The 19,200-nt window shown below is 36.3% G+C and overlaps 1 protein-coding gene across 1 annotated transcript; it reads left to right on the top strand.

Moving 5' to 3' along the window:
* The first annotated feature begins 4,574 nt into the window (after positions 1 to 4,574).
* Positions 4,575 to 7,049, top strand: LOC109018912. Its single transcript, XM_019001104.1, has one exon. The coding sequence runs from the start codon at positions 4,575 to 4,577 to the stop codon at positions 7,047 to 7,049; it is 2,475 nt and encodes an 824-aa protein (XP_018856649.1).
* The last annotated feature ends 12,151 nt before the right edge of the window (positions 7,050 to 19,200 follow it).

The raw sequence follows: 19,200 nt of genomic DNA on the forward strand, positions 1-19,200 counted from the left end.
AAAAAAAATTATTTTTTATTAATGAGACCCATTATTTTATAAAAGACTTATATAAAATTTATCTATTTAAAATTTATATCTAATATTACTCTTTAAGAATATTCGAAATCCACTCTCATGCCCTAACGGGACCCAAAAATAAATAAGAGGTGTTAGAATAGAAAAGGTAAGTGGCAGAATGACCAAATTTTCTAAACATTTTAGATAAATTTCAAAACTGCCATATAGTAAAATTTTGGACCGGCAAGCACATTTCAACCGGAATTTCAAAACGGTCCAAAATAATCGGAATTTCGGCCGGAATGAAACATACCATATATATGTACCGATTACTGTTCTGGCATGGTCGAAAACCAGACAGAATAAAAAAAAAAAAAAAAAAAACCTGATTCTAATTCAATAATGAGTTAGACTTCCTCTCTAGAAAACAAATGTAATTTCTACAAATTAATTAATAATGACACGCCTACCTTCCTTTTGAACCAATATTTACCAATCTCATGATAGATTTCAGTTAAATCTAAAACCAAAGAAGTTATTGAGCCAGCATCTGAATAGAAAAGAAAGACTTATAAAAATAATAAGTTAAAGTGAATAAGTGATTAATGAAAACATGTTTTCATTTAATTTATACATAAATCTAACTTCAAGACTAATCCCTTCTGCATATTTCTCCATCTAATAAATGATCATTTAATAATAATAAATATGTCACATTATGTATAGTGAGATGAAAGTGGAATGATGGTGTGGTATATACAATTTTCTTATATATATATATAATATGTCCTCATGATACTAAACACGTATTCCAAGACAATGATGAAAATGAGTGGCTGACACATCATGAACTACCTCTGCAACGATAAATATTTGATCTTATTATCTTTCCACCATTCCACAATTTCAAAATTTAGTGATTTTTTATGCACACCTATCACGAAATTTTCTTCCTCAAAAAATTGGTCTAAAATGTAATTAGATTTTTCCCTTTCCATTGTCAAAGTCATCAATAATATTTAATATTTATAGTAACACTACTAATCATTCCTTGAGCGGCATTAGAACTCTTCATGAAATAGCTCAACCAAACAACTTAAGAGAAGTCCCCCTGTTGTCTCTATCATATCTACCCTACCCTTAACATGACCTTTTTAACTAAACTTTCATGGCTTTCATTTTATATTATAAGTTAGGGACAAAAGTAATTTATTCTTTCCCAATATTTCTCATGTTTTTTTTTTTAATATTAGTGAGTGAAATAAAATGATGCAATGCAAATTGTATCTCTCCAAAATGAACAACCTATAAGGCTCAATGCTAAAAATGAGTGATTATGAGTTTTTTTACTAATGACTCTTGCAAAGCTTGTAAATGTTGTGTCTTAGAAAATCTCAAAATGAGTTATTTATACATATGAGAAAGCTTGTTTTAGCAAATTTAAAAACGAATCTTCAAAATCTAACATTCACATTTGAAAAAGCTCATCTCCTTTTAGCAAATTTCAATAAGTTTCATTTGCTTAAATGTGGAAAAGGGTATCTTTTATTTTTTATGTTTTCAATGAGAAAGATGCAAATCAATTTTTCATGAGTTTTGAAATATATTTTTGCCTTGAGACTTTTTCAAATTTGTAAGAGAAGTAAAAAAAATATATATATATATATATATTCTTAGATCTTCATAGGTAAACTTTTTTCTTTCTTGATCTATTATTGTCCTTGATCTTCAAATTTTCATCATGTAGACATATTGAGTCTTCTTTAAACTTAAATTTGAGTTGTTTGATTTGTTATAATCATAACCCATAAGTAGGTATGTAGTCATATGGCTCTTGAAACGTTGGGGGTCAAAAAACACCTAATCAAATATTTAGTCATGGACACCCTAAGATTTTCCTCCTTATCATACTTCACAAGTCCTTGTAGACTAACATTTTATCTTCTGCATCCCACTTAACAATCAATTGCCCTATTATATGAATATTTTCATATTTTTTACATCTAAATGAAGAAGTTTCACAAGAACTTCAAATAGTGGTGCATAATGGATGAACTCTCACTCTTATAATAACACCCAAATAACCCAATGGTTATCACATCCATGGGTTCTACTTTTGTAAAATCTCCGAAACTACCAATTGATTTTTAGCTTTTTTCGGTCTTTTGGTTAATATGGTAGGGAATGGATCGAGTTTTGTGTACTCATGGAGGGAAGTATTCAAAGGTTCTCGTGCTCCTTCACATATAATAGAAGGAAAATAATTTAGTCACAAAGAGATTTACAAAAATAAACTTATAAATTGATGTAGTTTGATGTCGTAAATCAGATTGTAAAATTACTTTTATTATAAAATAAATCTAATAGATTCTATAAAATCATATCAATTTATGAATTTATTTTATATAATCTCTTTATATTTGTAATAATTCTCGTAATAGAATAAAAGCGACAAGTCTTGTACAAATATCATATCGAATATTAATATTTTAATGAAATAAAGTCTTACATACTTTGACTAAAGAGTTGATGCGACAGCACCATGGACATTAACAAGATCAATTAAGAGATCTCGTATAGATTCTTCTTTGTCAAAAAATCTTAAAAAATAGACATTTCTTGCTTGAATTCATGCAAGACAACTTCATCAACATCTTTTCTATTTTAGACTAAAAATTTCAATATTAAAGTGAAATTGTCTTGATTTTTGAAATCCAACCTCTAAAAGCACATACCTAAAATATTAGCCACGAAATAGCACCAATATATTGAGGCCATAAGAAAAGTCTATCGTTCACAACTTTCCATATAGTTTATCAATGCATCACTTTGTCAATATGTCTAGACTGATTTATCAAATTATCACTAGCTTTAATAGCAACATTATGCATATTGAACTATAATCATTACTCACATGACCCATAAGGACAATCATTTCTATAGTTTACTTTTTTCAAATTTCGAAACCTTATGGCTAGTTTGGGTAGTGGAGTATTTTCAGAATATTCAGTTACTATTTATTATTTTATTATTATTTTTTACCTATTTTTTACTATTATTCACTATTATTTAATATTCTATCATTATTGTTTTATTATTTTTTTACTACTATACACAGAATATCTTAAAGTACACTTTAACAAGGACATCTAGCAATTTTTCTTTGTTGAAAATGTGTAGAGAAAAATTAGTTAATTGGCATATCCTTGTGAAAACCTATGTAAAGTTGAGTTGTAACAAGTGTTGATGCAGTGTTACATAAAAAAGATTGGAGTGTGCTCAACATGGCTCGACTGGCGCTCGACTGGCACTCGAGCGGAACCTTCCAGAGAGGTTCGCTCGATGGGCGCTCGACGTAGCGCTCAAGCGGAACCTTCCAGAGTGGTTCGCTCGATGTGCGCTCGACGTGGCGCTAGAGCAAAACCCATCCAGAGTGGTTCGCTCGATGTGCGCTCGACGTTGTGCTCAAGCATACCTTATCCAGAGACGTGCGCTCGACCTTTGCTCGACACCTCGCTCGAGCGGTTTCAGAAGACAACGTGCACTCGACCTTCGCTCGACACCTCGCTCGAGCCAATGTTCAAGACAACCTAAAATTCATGTTTTGAGCGCCTTGACTTGTTGGGACTATAAATAGAATAGATTATTTCTGTTCTGTGGTGTGGAAAAATAGAGCAAAACCCTAAGTGTTTCAAGAGCCAAAGAGAGAAACCTATTCCTCACCTTGTGAATATCTCTTAGACAAACACAAATCCACCACACCACACTCAAGATCAAATCTCATTCAAAGTCCATTGAAGTGGACGTTTTGTTGGCCGGAAGGTTTCCGGAGCTACTGTTGATGCAGAGATCAAGAGGTTCTCGTGGAAGGCTATAGAAGGTCGGAGTTCCGACACTACATGTGTGTAGAGATAGAGTGGGTCACTCGTGATGTTGCAAGCCAAGTTTAGAAACTACAAAGGTTTTGTGAGTGTTTCTATATTGGTTGTAATGAACTTTTTCTATAGTGGATTTTAGGTGGTGCCTTACACCCGGAGTGGTTTTAGAATTTGAAGAAGTTCTTCAAATGAGTTTCCACTTCGTGACCAAAATCATTGTGTTAATTGTTTTTTTTCATTGATTAACTATTTATTTGTTTCTATTATTGAAAATACTATCAAAATTAGAATACATCTATTCACCCCCCTCTAGGTGTAGTGATTGGTAGAACCACTTCTTTTTCAATTGGTATCAGAGCGGGTTCACTCCGCTGGGATTAAATTCCTAAGTGTGATCCTGTTGTAGTGGTTAAAATGGATAAGTCGCAATCTCTCACATCGCCACCTTATTTTGATGGAAACAACTATGCTTATTGGAAAGTTCGAATGAGAGCTTTCCTAAAATCTGTGGATGAACGAGTGTGGGTTTCTATAACAAAGGGATGGAGAGAACTAGTCACTATTATTGAAGGAGTTCAAACCCCCAAAAGTGTGGATAATTACTCTAGGGATGAAATTAATGAGTGTGGTTGGAATAGCAAAGGCCTGAATGCAATTTTCATGGCCGTGTCCTAGGAGAAGTTCAAGCGAATCTCCATGTGTGAGAATTGCAAAGAAGCTTGGGACATTCTTGAGGTCACCCATGAGGGTACCAAGGCTGTAAAGAATTCTAAACTTCAAATGCTGACCACAAGTTTTGAAGAACTTAGAATGAAGGATGAAGAAACATTTGATGCTTTTTATGCCAAACTAAATGATGTCGTCAATTCTCGTTTTAATTTAGGGGACAGAATTCCTGAGAACAGAATTGTGAGAAAAGTTCTCAGATCACTCCCTGAGAGGTTTCGTCCTAAAGTTATTGCTATTGAAGAAAGCAAAGATCTAGACTGTATGAGAATTGAAGAATTGGTAGGCTCTCTACAAACATATGAACACACTCTTCATGTGGATAAGAAACACAAGTCCATAGCCCTCGATACTATTAGAGAGGAGTCAAATGAGTCATCCGATGAGTCGGCTATGAGTGACAGAGAAATAGCTTTTTATGCTAAGAAGTTCAGGAAAATGTTTGTGGCTAGAAACAATAAGAATCAGAGCCCAGAGAAGAAAAAGTTTGAGAGATATAATAGAGGCTCAAGTTCAGGGAACAAGGAGAGAAGTACTGAGAAGTACACTAGAGCTAATAAAGACAAGGTACAATCAAGGGTGCAGTGTCATGAATGTCATGGATTTGGACACATTCGTCTAGAATGTGCAAATTACAAAAAGGCAAAAGAAAGAGCTAAGATTGCATCTCTAAGTGAGAATGAGTCAGAGTCGAGTGAATCATCAGATAACTCTTCGCCAAAAGGAAATCTTAACTACATGGCATTCACTGCCTCTGTTAGCAGCAAAAGTCAATGTAGTGAATCAGTGTCTGATGATGGGAGCATATCTGGAAATGAATCTGGGTATGAAGATCAGTTGCAAGAAGTCTACGAGAAGCTGTATAAGGAATGTGTTAAATTGAGAAAACGCAACAAAGCGCACATTGAGGAGATAGACTTCAACAAACGAGAAAATGAAGGACTTCAAGGCAAATTAAATGAAGTCATTGGTCTAACTGATCAGTTGAAAATGAGGAATGTATCTCTAGAAGAGGAATTAAAAAAACAAGAAAGTGAGATGATTTTGTTGAAGGATAAACTGAAATCCGTGTCCACTGGGAAAGAAAAGCTGGATGAAATCCTGAGGTCAGGAAAGCCTCCTGGTGATAGGAGTGGACTAGGATATGATACAGAGAAATCTGATGCAGCTACTACCTCAAAAGTCTCCTATAAGAATGAGAGGAAAACTGTGTTTGTTCGTGAGTCTATTACAAAAGGGAATGCTAACCCATCTAACAAGGGTAAGAAATCCTCTCATGTAAAAATGGGTGTTCAGTCTCATGATAAATCAAGAGTTCGAAATACAAGCCCTGTGTGTCACCACTGTGGTAAGACTGGTCATGTTGTAGGAGACTGTTTTAAATTGAAGAGATGCACCATGTATGATCATACATGCTCTCAAAGTAGAAGTGTGTACTCACCAAAAATGGGTAGAAATCCCAGAACTGCTCCTAAGTATGTCTCATCTTTCAGGGGACAAAGAGATCGCAAAGAGAACTACGTGTGCCATAATTGTGGTAAGGCTGGTCACATTCGACCAAACTGCTATGAGCTTAGGAGGAATCCTATGAGAGATGGAAATAGTGAATCGAGAAGAGGACATTTGAATCTTTGGAGTCAAGTCAGGGCCCTACCTAGACAAAATGAGATGCTTAATGTCAAGATAGACCAACTGTCAACTAGCAAAAAGGACATCTCTCTAAAAGTTAGAAAAATGTGGGTCAGAACTGGAAAAAGGCCCATGTGCCATGTGGCACACATTGCTCTAAAGACCAGAGACACCTACATGTGGTACCTTGATAGCGGGTGTTCTCGCCACATGTCGAGTGATAAAAGTCTATTTAAAACAGTTGAAGAGTACAAGTGTGAAACATTAACATTTGGAGATGGGGGAAAAGTTGATATAATAGGAAGGGATGAAATTGAAATACCTGGACTACCCGTCTTGAGAGAAGTCCTATTTGTTGATGGATTAAAAGCAAATCTCCTAAGTATAAGCCAAATGTGTGACAATGGTGCAGAAGTTCGTTTTTCAAAGGATATGTGTATTGTTTTAGATAATAATGGAAATTGCATGATGCAGGGAACAAGGACATCTAATAATTGTTATGGCATTGCCTCTAAACCTCAGTATAGTTGCAATAGTGTTAAGAGTGAGACTACTGACCTCTGGCATCAAAGACTTGGACATGTGAATCACAAAAATCTGTCTAAGATTGCCAAGAAAGAGATGGTGATAGGATTGCCTGAGCTGGGTAAAGTAGAGACTCCTGTTTGTGGGTCATGTCAATTGGGAAAACAAGTTAGAACAGCTCACAAGAACACAACGGCTATCCTGACAGAACGACCATTAGAGTTGCTGCACATTGATCTTATGGGACCCTCTAGAACTGAGAGCCTAGGGAGAAAAAATACATACTGGTAATGGTAGATGATTTCACCAGATACTCCTGGGTAGAATTTCTGAGAGAAAAAGGTGAAGCTCCTAATGTGATTAAAACTTTGTGCAAGAAACTTCAGAATAAGCAAGGGAAAGCAATAGTCAGAATTAGGAGTGATCATGGAAGAGAGTTTGAAAACTCAAATCTTGAGAGTTTCTGTGATGAAGAAGGTATCAGTTAAGAATTTTCTGCCCATATCACTCCACAACAAAATGGAGTGGTCGAAAGGAAAAACAGAGTTATTCAAGAAATGGCACGGGTCATGATTCACAGTAAAAATGTACCTACTCACTTCTGGGGAGAAGTTGTGAACACAGCATGTCATATTGTGAATAGAGTCTATCCACGACCGAACACTTCCAAAACACCTTATGAGATGTGGAAAGGAAAGAAACCTAATATGAAATACTTCCGGGTGTTTGGAAGTAAATGCTACATTTTGAGAGATAGGGAAAACTTAGCTAAGTTTGACCCTAAGAGTGATAAGGGAATTTTTCTTGGATATTCCAGAAACATTCGTGCTTATAGGAGTTACAATCTACGCACCCAAACCGTCATGGAATCCATAAATGTGGTGGTGAATGATGCTCCTGGAGAGGAGTTGAACAAGGAAGAGCAAACTCACACACCGAGTGAAACTGGACAAGAAGATTTTGGTACACTGAATCAGAACTTAGAGACCTCTTCAAATGAAAAAGTGAGTTACCAAAAGGATCCCTCTTCAAGAGTAAAGTTAAATCATCCTCAGGATAACATCATAGGACACATAGATGAAGGAATGAGGCTGAGGAGGAAAGTGATAAATCAATTGGCTTACTCAAGCTACATCTCACAAATTGAACCAAAAAGAATCGAAGAAGCCTTAAATGATGAGAATTGGTTGAATGCTATGCATGAAGAAATAAACAATTTGTGAGGAATAATGTGTGGTACTTGGTGCCAAGACCAGAGAATCACAATGTCGTGGGTACTAAGTGGATATTTAAGAATAAGTCGGATGAGAATGGTACTATAGTGAGAAATAAAGCAAGATTGGTTGCTCAAGGGTATGCACAGATGGAAGGAATAGACTTTGACGAGACCTTTGCTCCAATTGCCAGACTTGAATCTATCTGGATATTATTAAGCATTGCATGCCACATGTGTTTTAAGCTGTATCAAATGGATGTCAAGAGTGCCTTTCTGAATGGGATCCTCCAAGAAGAAGTGTACGTCGAACAACCAAAAGGCTTTAATGATCCAAAATATCCTAATCATGTCTATAGGCTGAAGAAAGCCTTATATGGTTTGAAACAAGCTCCTAGAGCTTGGTATGAGAGGCTTACTTCATATCTTGAAGATCACAATTTTCTGAGAGGAAGTGTTGACAGAACACTGTTTATCAGAAAAGTTGGAGAAGACATAACAGTTGCTCAAATCTATGTGGATGACATTGTATTTGGATCATTGATTGACGCCCTGGCTCTTGAATTTGCTGAAGAAATGAAAAATGAATTTGAAATGAGCATGGTAGGTGAACTAACCTTTTTCTTAGGACTCCAGGTGAAACAATTAGATAATGGGTTGTTCATATCTCAATCTAAATATGCAAAGGAATTAATCAAAAAATTTGGATTAGATGGGAAAAGCCATGCCAGAACCCCCATGAGCACGAGTTTTAAGCTTAGTACCGATGGGTCAGGCAAGAATGTTGAGCAATCCTTGTATAGTAGCATAATTGGGAGTCTACTGTATCTCACTGCAAGTAGACCAGACATTGCTTTTAGTGTTAGGGTATGTGCTAGATTTCAAGCCAATCCTAAGGAATCACATTTAGTAGCAGTCAAACGCATACTTCGCTATGTAAATGAGACAGTCAATTATGGGATCTGGTATTCTAGAGACTCTAATACTGAGCTTGCAGGCTCTTCCGATGCTGATTAGGCAGGTAATGCAGATGATAGGAAAAGTACTTCTGGTGGGTGTTTCTATGTCGGCACAAACCTTGTTGCCTGGATGAGCAAGAAGCAAAACTCCATATCGCTGTCCACGGCTGAGGCTGAATATATTGCTGCAGGCAGCTGTTGCATGCAATTGTTGTGGATGAAGCAAATGTTGTGTGACTATGGCATTACTCAAGGTATGATGAGCATTTATTGTGACAATACTAGTGCCATAAACATTTCAAAAAATCCTTTCCAACACTCTAGGACCAAGCACATCGACATTAGACATCATCTTATTCGAGAGCTGGTAGAAACACGTGTTGTGACTCTTGAGTACATTCCCACCGAACACCAACTAGCAGACCTTTTCACTAAACCTTTGGATGGGCTTCGGTTTGAATTACTTAAAAAGGCTATTGGTATTTGTGCATTGACCTGAGGGTTGAAACACGCATAACATGCATTGCATGCTTTACATGCATTTTTTTTTTTTTTTTGTTATTTTGTGATTAGTCATCCTCTTATTCCATTTTTGGTATTACTGCCTTTACATGCACTCCATGGTTGTGATATTAGTTATTGGTGTTGTTAATTCTAAAAATCTAGGTACATGTGTCTTTTAAGAATTGTATCATATATCTATGGGTTACAAAGGTTTGAAACATGAGTATCAGTTGTAATCTGTGACTAGCTTCACACACTTCACTCCATGCTTAGTCAATCGACGTTTCACCACCGTGAGTTTTTGGGGAGGCAATCAAAAGTGTTAGGAAACTCTACCTACACACAGAATTGACCACGGGCTAGACAACCTCATTATTGTTCCCTTGTACAAAGAAAAAGAAAAGGAGATGATGTTGTATATCATTGAAAAGAAAAAGGGATGTTGTTGCAAATAAAAAAAAAAAAAAGGGTAAACAAGTATCTTGACATTGATACAGATAATCAAACAGAAACATCTAGGTTCTAACAGCATTGGGTTTGACTTTCTGCATCTTGGAAGAGTTTCTCAAACACTTATGGTTTCTTGTACAGCCCAACCCCACTCACACCTTTTGGTTGAAATTTCTTGATTGAGCAAGGACTTTGTTAACACGGCTGTCTTTATTACTTGTGGTACTTTGTTTTTATTACCTGCGTGTTTTATGAGGACATGATGCCTTTCTACATTTGATGTGTGTGAATGATTTAAAAATTAACTTCATTAATAGTTGGATCACACTGAATTTTTTTTTAGGCAGAAAAGTAAAATCTGTGGGCATCCGCTAGAGCAAACTTAAAAGCCGCTCGAGCGAACGTGTTTTAAAATGCCCCGCGTGCCTTTCTTTTTCCCTAGCCCGTTATTTCCCCTCTACACCGTTTCCTCTCCCCACCTCATGCGATAACTTCTCTCTTTCTCTCCGTGTGGTTTCATTCATTTTCTCTCAAGAAACTTGCTTCAATCACGGTAAGTCTCTCATTTCTCCCTCTTCTCAATCATTTTTGGTCATTATTTTCTATTTTGCATCATGCATCTCCATACATATACATTTCGGAAATTAGGGCTTTTGATTTGGGGATTCTGAAATGGAGCATTTTTGTTGGTTTGTTTGGAGTTTGGTTGGAACTCTTGGTTGTCTATTCCTATTCTCTTTGTATTTAGGAGGTTCATAAAACCCCCAAGGGGTTTTTCATTTGGTTTGTGCTTGGATGCACTCCAAGTGCTCAGTGAAATGCATCAATGAAGATTGGTTTCTTATTTTCATCATGCATTGATATTGCATTGTTCTCATGGTCATTTTATGTCTATCCTAGTGTTGGGATAGTGTTTGGCATTGAGGCTTGGGACCTCCATTGGGGTTAAAACCCAATCTTGGCTTAGTTGGGTTTGATGTGCTCAAAAATGCCAAATGGGTTGTTAAATTGTGTTTGTGGGCATGTGCATTGTGCATTTTGAAATAGTTTTTGGCAACATTCATGACTTGTTTTTGAAATGGATTTTTAAAACCCAAGTTTGGCTAAGTCACATTAAACATGTGCATACATTGGTTCACATTAGGCATGTGCATTCATCAATCATTGGGCATTTCACATTACCTTTAGCCTTGTCTAACGGTCACTGATTTTGTCCAGCTTCAGTCATGTCTCGAAGAGTTCGTTCATGCCAAAATCCTCTTGCCCCCGCTCAAGCACATTTCCGCAATCCTTGTGCAAGAGAAATTTACGCTCAAAATTTTTCTACCCGTTCTCCAATTGTCGAGCTGGAAGTTCTCCTTGGTGAGCTTATTGAGACTGTTATCCCTCGCATTTTTTAGTCTCGCCAGTGGCTGGCCTTGACCACTGGTCATCCCACTCCTTCTGTGGAGTTGGTTAAGGAGTTTTACTCCAACATTGATGCCATCTCTGATGATGGCTCTTTTGAAGTCAGTCTTCGGAACATTGTCTTCCGGGTGACTCCGGGCATGGTAGCGGACTTGCTAAATGCCCCGTGAGTGGCAAACCCCACGTATCCGTATACACGGACTTCTCCTCCTAGTCCGACAGTCATTGTTGAATGTTTAATCGGTCCATTTTCTAGTTGGGATGGTAAGTCACCCATTCTCACCTCACGTTTTTCACCCGAGTTTCTCATTCTCAGTAGGATAGTCCTTACAAATCTATATCCTACTGGTCATCAGAGTGATGTCAGTCCTGACCGCACCACTCTTTTGTATGCACTGATAAATGATGTCTCCATTGACCTGGGGAGTCATCTGTGTCGGGTTATGCTTGAGGTGTTTAATTCCCCAAAATTACGGCCTGGCTTGCCTTTCGCCTGCCTCATCACTAGGATAGCCCTCTCTCAGGCTGTTATGCTTCTTCCTCATGAGCCTAGAGTTCCTCTTAAGGCTCCTATTGGGCGTAGGACCATGCAGCTGAGTCGTGCTCACATTACCCCTCCCCCACTAAATGTCGAGCATCCTCCTGCATCCTCCTCCCAGCCATCCACTTCTCAACCATCCACTTCTCAGCCATCTAGTTCATAGCCTCAGGGCTCGGTACCATTCATACCGACAGGAGGATCGACTGATCCCAGCCTTCAGCAGGTCCTTGAGTACCTTGCTCGTCTTGAAGCTCGGTTTGAAGCCCGATTTGATCGTCTTGATGCCAAAGTTGACAGCCCACAGCAGCTTGTGACTAAACGCTTCAACGACATTGAGGAGCGCCTCGATGAAGATGATGGCAGTCAGACTGATGGTGATAGTTGAGACCCTTGGCTTGTTGTGACAAAAAGGGGGAGTGGTATAGAGATTTAGGGGGAGTGGTATAGATGTAGGGGGAGCAGCTTGTGTGTTTGTTAGTAACACATTGTTTGATGGGGGAAGCAGCTTTTTTTGTTAATCACATGCTGCTATTGTTTGACTATTGAACTCATTGTCTGATTAATTTCTGAATGAAAAGTTGTTCATGAAAACTGTGCAAATGACATTGCTTATGCTTATGAGATTATTTCTTGCATGTTTTTGGTGGTTCGTTTAACCTTTTGCTAAGTATTTGCAGAAATTTCTCAACATGTTCAAGATATTGCCTAAATCATGGGAATCCTGTTTGGAGTGTGTCAGGATTAGGTTCTATGTATAGGTTAGAGGTTTTGTCACAGAAATGCCAAAGGGGGAGATTGTTGAGAGAAAAATTAGTTAATTGGCATATTCTTGTGAAAACCTATGTAAAGTTGAGTTGTAACAAGTGTTGATGCAGTGTTACATGAAAAAGATTGGAGTGTGCTCAACATGGCTCGACTGGCGCTCGAGCGGAACCTTCTAGAGAGGTTCGCTTGATGGGCGCTCGACGTGGCGCTCGAGTAGAACCCATCCAGAGTGGTTCACTCGATGTGCGCTCGACGTGGCGCTCGAGCAGAACCCATACAGAGTGGTTCGCTCGATGTGCGCTCGACGTTGCGCTCGAGCAGAACTCATCCAGAGACGTGCGCTCGACCTTCGCTCGACACCTCACTCGGGCCAATGTTCAAGACAACCTAAAATTCATGTTTTGAGCGCCGTGACTTGCTGGGACTATAAATAGAACAGATTATTTCTGTTCTGTGGTGTGGAAAAATAGAGCAAAACCCTAAGTGTTTCAAGAGCCAAAGAGAGAAACCTATTCCTCACCTTGTGAATCTCTAGATTTAAATGAAAATGTGTCTTGGTAACTTGAACCAATGTATACCTCTTGGGGATATGAACCTTAATCGCTTCTCAACGAAACAAATGGTTGTGTTCTTTGGTGAATTAGAAACATTTTCAATGTATTCTCTAATATTTGAGAAGTTGTGACTTCTCAAAAGTGCTCATTCATTTTAGTTGTGGCTTTTCACAAATATCCTTTCATTTAAATAAGTTGTGAGTTTTCGCAAGTGTCATTTCATTCTAGTTGTGATTTTTCACAAGTGCCCTTTCGTTCTCTATAAATAGGGAACCCCACCCACAAATTCATGAATTCCAAATTCTCTACAAAAATTAGAGAAACACTTCCTCATTTTTTTTGTCTTTTTTTTTTTTTTGGCTTTGGCTATTTTATATCAGGTTCGAGGTTCTCCTTTTTTGTGCACCGACAAGAAGATTAACGGGAAACGCGTTGTTGTATCTTAGGAGTAAACTGTCAAGAAGCCTAGTACATGTTTATAATTGGAGGCGGCGAAATCTACTCTAAGAAAAGCGTCCATCACAACGTGCCTCAACACCGGATTCTCTCTTTCTAATTTGTTCTTATTATTTTATATATTCTCTAGTTTACAAAGCGTTTCAAAATATATTCTCAACAATCTTATAGTAGATCCTCTTTGTTAAATTATATGTGTGTTTTAATTGTTTAGTTATCACTATGACTTCAAACGAACCAATTGCACCCGAGAAATTTGGAGAAATCAATTTTAAGCGTTGGCAAGAAAAAATACAAATCTTTCTTATAATGCTAGGATTATATTTTGTTATTGAAAATGATCCTTCTTCTGATGATTTACATGAGCCCGTACGTACTATTGAATTGCAAACATATGCAAAAAAAAGATAATTTGTGTAGATGTAGGATTTTAAATCATTTAAGTGATACACTTTTTTATGTTTATTTACACATTAAATCTATCAAATATATTTGAAATGTTCTTGATAAAAAATATGGTATACAAGATGCTGAAATGGATAAGTACACCGCAAGCCAATTTCTTAGTTTCAAGATGGATGGTTTCAAATCTGTGGTAGAGCAAGCCCATGAGCTAACTATTATTTACCAAGAATTGGGCCAATGGAGAATGGGTATTACCGAGCGTCTCCAAGTTGCTTGTACAATAAACAAGTTGCCTCCTTCTTTGAAGAATTTTAGCTTATCTTTTAAACATAAAACTGAAGATATGACCATGGAAACCTTAATCTCTGCTATTAGGATCCAACAATAACACTTGGAAAATGATCTCATCCCACCATTGGTTTCTGATTTTCAGTTTAAAGCAAATATTGTAGAGGGTCATAAAACACATAAGAACCCAATACATCAAAAATCCAAATTCAATAAGGGTTAAATTAATTATGGGAATAATTTGAAACCAAAGTCTTATATTAACAAAGATGATAAAAGGCTAATTTGTTTTAACTGTAACAAATCTGGTCACTTGGCCAAAAATTGTCGCTATAAGAAGAGGAAATATCAAGGCAATGAACAATCAAGATCGCCTGACCCACAAGCGCATATGGTACTTTCCGGGACCGACTCTGTTGGAACCGATGAATTTTATGTAACCATAAATCTCAAAGTTTATCTGGCTTGTAATGCTACTGATTGGATAATAGATACAGGAGCCAATGTACATGTCACTTCTAATCGCAATATTTCTTCAACATATCAGGACACAAGAAACATGAAAGTGACGATGGGTAACTCCATCTCTGCACAAGTATTTGGAGTAGGAAAACTTGAACTCAAATTAACATCTAGAAATACTCTTCCTTTAGAAGAAATATTTTAAGTACCAGAGGCGAAGATAAACCTAATTAGTGGATCTTTACTCAGTGGGGCAGGCTACACATTATTATTTCAATCTAATAAAGTTATTGTAACTAAATATGAGTCATTTGTGGAGAAAGGTTATGTGAGTGGTGGTTTGTTTGTAATAAATATTTAAAATAATGTAGTAGACAAATTTGATTCTAATAATAAATTTACATTTTCTTCATGTTCCTATTCAATATGGTATACTAGATTAGACCATGTCAATTATCATAATGTTAAAAGAATTATGGATTTAGAGATTATTCCTAAAATTCCTATTGATTTGGATGAAAAATGTTTAATCTGTGTTCAATCAAAATAGCCTAGAAAATCATTTAAATCTATTATAAGAAATTCATCACAACTTGAATTAATTTATAGTAATGATTGTTATTTAAATAGTGTCTCATCTAAAGGTGGTAATAAATATTTAATTACTTTTATAGATGATATGTCCAAATTTTGTTATGTTTATTTGATGAAAATAAAAGATGAACCATTTACTAAATTTGTCATCTATAAAACTGAAGTTGAAAACCAATTTGATAGAAAGATTAAAATTATCAAGTCTAATACAGAAGGTGAATACTCATCTAATCAATTGGTTTAATACTGTGAGGAGAATGATATTATACATGAGGAAACCGCTCCATATTCTCCTCAATCCAATGGTGTTTTTGAAATAGATATGGTCAAATGCATGCTCTCTAGTTCCGGCCTACCTGAGCAATGGTGAGGGAATCAATACTTGCATCTTGTTTTATCTTGAATATGGTACCATTTAAGAGATCTGACAAGACAACGTATGAACTCTAGAAGGGTAGAGTACCCAATATTAATTTCTTTAGAGTTTGGGGTTGTGTTGCAAAGGTTAATGTTTCAAAAATTAAGAAAATGAAATTAGGTCCCAACACAGTAGATGCAGTATTCATTGGGTATGCTAGACATAGTTCTGCATATAAGTTTTTTATTATCAAATCAAAAGTCCAATATATTGATCCCAACAGCATCATGGAGTCTAGGGATGCAACATTTTTTGAAAATCTATTTCATTTCAAAAATAAGTTAGAAAGATCTTTACTTACAATAAGTTTTTCTTCCATCAGTAGTCAACCTACCATTGTATCTAATCCTGATAGTGCATCTGGATCAGAAAATGAACTTGGAAAAGGAAAATGAGTTAGATAGGAAAATGATTCTGGACATGATTTTTATTTTTTGGAGGAAAACCCGTTGACTTTCAAGGATGTCATGCTTTCTATTGATTCTACTTTATGGAAAGAAACAGTAAATAGTGAGATAGAATCTCTTAAGACTAATGGCACTTGGAACTTATGTGATCTTCCTCCTAGATGTAAAACCATTGGATGTAAGTGGATTTTTAAAAAGAAATTGAGACCTGATAGTACTATTAATAAATTTAAAGCTAGGCTGGTTGCGAAGGGTTTTACACAAAGAGAGGGTATCGATTATTTTGATACATATTCTCCTGTTACTAGAATAACTGCAATTCGTGTTCTAATTGCTCTAGCAGCGATCCATAAACTTGAAGTCCACCAAATGGATGTAAAGACCGCATTCTTAATGGCAATCTAGAAGAAGAGATATACATGGATCAACCAGAGGGATTTGTGGTTCCAGAACAAGAAATGAAAGTTTGTAAACTTATTAAATCTCTCTATGGTTTAAAGCAAGCCCCTAAATAATGGCACCAAAAGTTTGATGAAATAATTTTATCTTATAATTTTAAGATAAATGAATATGATAAGTGTTTATACAGTAAAATAGTTGATGGTGCATGTGTAATGCTATGTCTTTACGTTGATGATATTCTCATCTTTGGTACCAATATAAATATTATTTTTTATGTTAAAATTTTTTTATCTAAGAATTTTAACATGAAAGACATGGGAGAGGTACAGGTAATTCTTGGTATTAAATTAATGAGATCTCGTGATGGTATTAGCATAAATCAATCTCATTATATTGAAAAGATTCTTAAAAAGTTTGAGAGATTCGAATGCAAGCCTGTCAGTACTCCTCTTAATCCTTGTTTGCATTTAAGTAAGAATCTTGGAGATCCTGTGTCACAACTAAGATATTCTCAGATTATTTGTACGTTACTGTATATTGTTAATTCTACTAGACCTAATATTTCATATATTGTGAGTAGACTTAGCAGATATACTAGTAAGCCTGATGATTCTCATTGGAAGGCATTGGAAAGAATTCTTAAATATTTGAAATGAACCATGACATATGGTATCCATTATTCTAGGTATCCCACTGTATTAGAAGCATACAGTGACGCTAGTTGGATAACTGACACAGTAGATCGTAAGGGAACGAGTGGATATATTTTCAATATTGGTGAAGCAGTTATGGCTTGGAGATCCTCCAAGCAAACTGTGATTTCACCATCTATTATGGAAGCTGATTTAATAGCCTTAGATACTACCGGACATGAGGTAGAATGGCTTAAGAATTTATTATCAGAAATTTCACTAGTTAAAAAATCAATGCCATTTATTTTTGTTCTTTGTGACAATCAGATTGTGATAAGTGTTTATAATAATGAACACTTTAATCATAAAAGGAGACATTTGAGTATCAGACATTCTATGATAAGATATCTGATAATGAATGGATACCTGACTTTGGAATATGTAAAGTTAGAAGATAACCTAGAGGATCATTTGATGAAAGGACTGGCAAAGTCGAAGGTTATACGTACATCAAGGGGAATGGAACTGAAGTCCATTAATTAGGTCACCGATAGTGGCAACCCAACCTTCCTGACTGGAGATCCCAAGAAGAAGTTTCAATGGGAAGAACAAACTATTTGAGTGACTGGATAACAATATTAAAATATTATTGTAGGTCTATCTCTAGGGTGTGAATGCTACAAATGCAATGGTAAAGGAAAAGCGAAATGCTTTGAATGAGTCCAAGACTAAGGCGAGGTACTGAATTGCAGGTATCCTTAAAGGACTCACCTATGTGAGTGTGATTGTGGGGCCGCAGTCCATAGTAATTGGGCTATTCCCTAGAGTGCTTATGAATCTAAGATACGGTGCACGGCCTTTATGCACCACCTTGAAAAGAACTTGATATATGCCGCACTATGTGTGTGGTGTGGAGAAGCTTGAGTTAACAGATTCTGGTTCAAGACTTGGTTTACCATGGATATTTCAGATGGAAACATGCTAACACTTTGGTAGACGTTCAAAGCCGCAAGCTACCTCTATTGATGCATAGGATTTAGTCCAAAGAAAATCGTATTCTATTATGTTCTTTAAAATATTTTAATCAGGTGAGGGATTGTTGGTTTTTAAACTTAGAAATGATTAAAATATTTGATGTAAAGTAAAAATAATGTGAACCATTATGTATGTTCAATATATCGGTTCGGTTGTCTAGATTTAAATGAAAATGTGTCTTGGTAACTTGAACCAATGTATGCCTCTTAGAGATATGAGCCTTAACCGCTTCTCAACCAATCAAATGGTTATGTCTTTTGGTGAATTAAAAACTTTTTCAATGTATTCTCTAATATTTGAGAAGTTGTGACTTCTCAAAAGTGCTCCTTCATTTTAGTTGTGGTTTTTCACAAATACCATTTCATTTAAATAAGTTACGAGTTTTCACAAGTGTCATTTCATTATAGTCGTGACTTTTCACAAGTGCCCTTTCGTTCTCTATAAATAGGGAATCTCACCCACAAATTCATGAACTCCAAATTCTCTACAAAAATTAGAGAAACACTTCCTCTTTTTTGTCTTTTGGGCTTTGGCTATTTTATATTGGGTTCGAGGATCTCCTTTTGTGTGCACCGATAAGGAGATTAATGGGAATCGACGTCATTGTATATTGGGAGTAGACTGTCAAAAAGCCCAGTGCATGTTTATAATTGGAGGCGGCAGAATCTACTCTAAGGAAAGTGTCCATCACAACGTGCCTCAATACCGGGTTCTCTCTTTCTAATTTGTTCTTATTATTTTACATATTCTCTAGTTTACAAAGTGTTTCAAAATATATTCCCAACAAGGAAGACCCGACTTATCCAATCGAATTCAACCTCGCAGCAACCTCGACACTTATCCGAGTACTTGCCACTCCATATGTTGACCCATCGCACCATACTTTATAAGTCAATCTACAGCTATCTTCATTACCCTCTCTAATTTAACCTTATAATGCACAACAAAAT

The sequence above is a fragment of the Juglans regia genome, chromosome 16, assembly GCF_001411555.2.
Source record: "Juglans regia cultivar Chandler chromosome 16, Walnut 2.0, whole genome shotgun sequence".
NCBI classification, from domain to species: domain Eukaryota; kingdom Viridiplantae; phylum Streptophyta; class Magnoliopsida; order Fagales; family Juglandaceae; genus Juglans; species Juglans regia.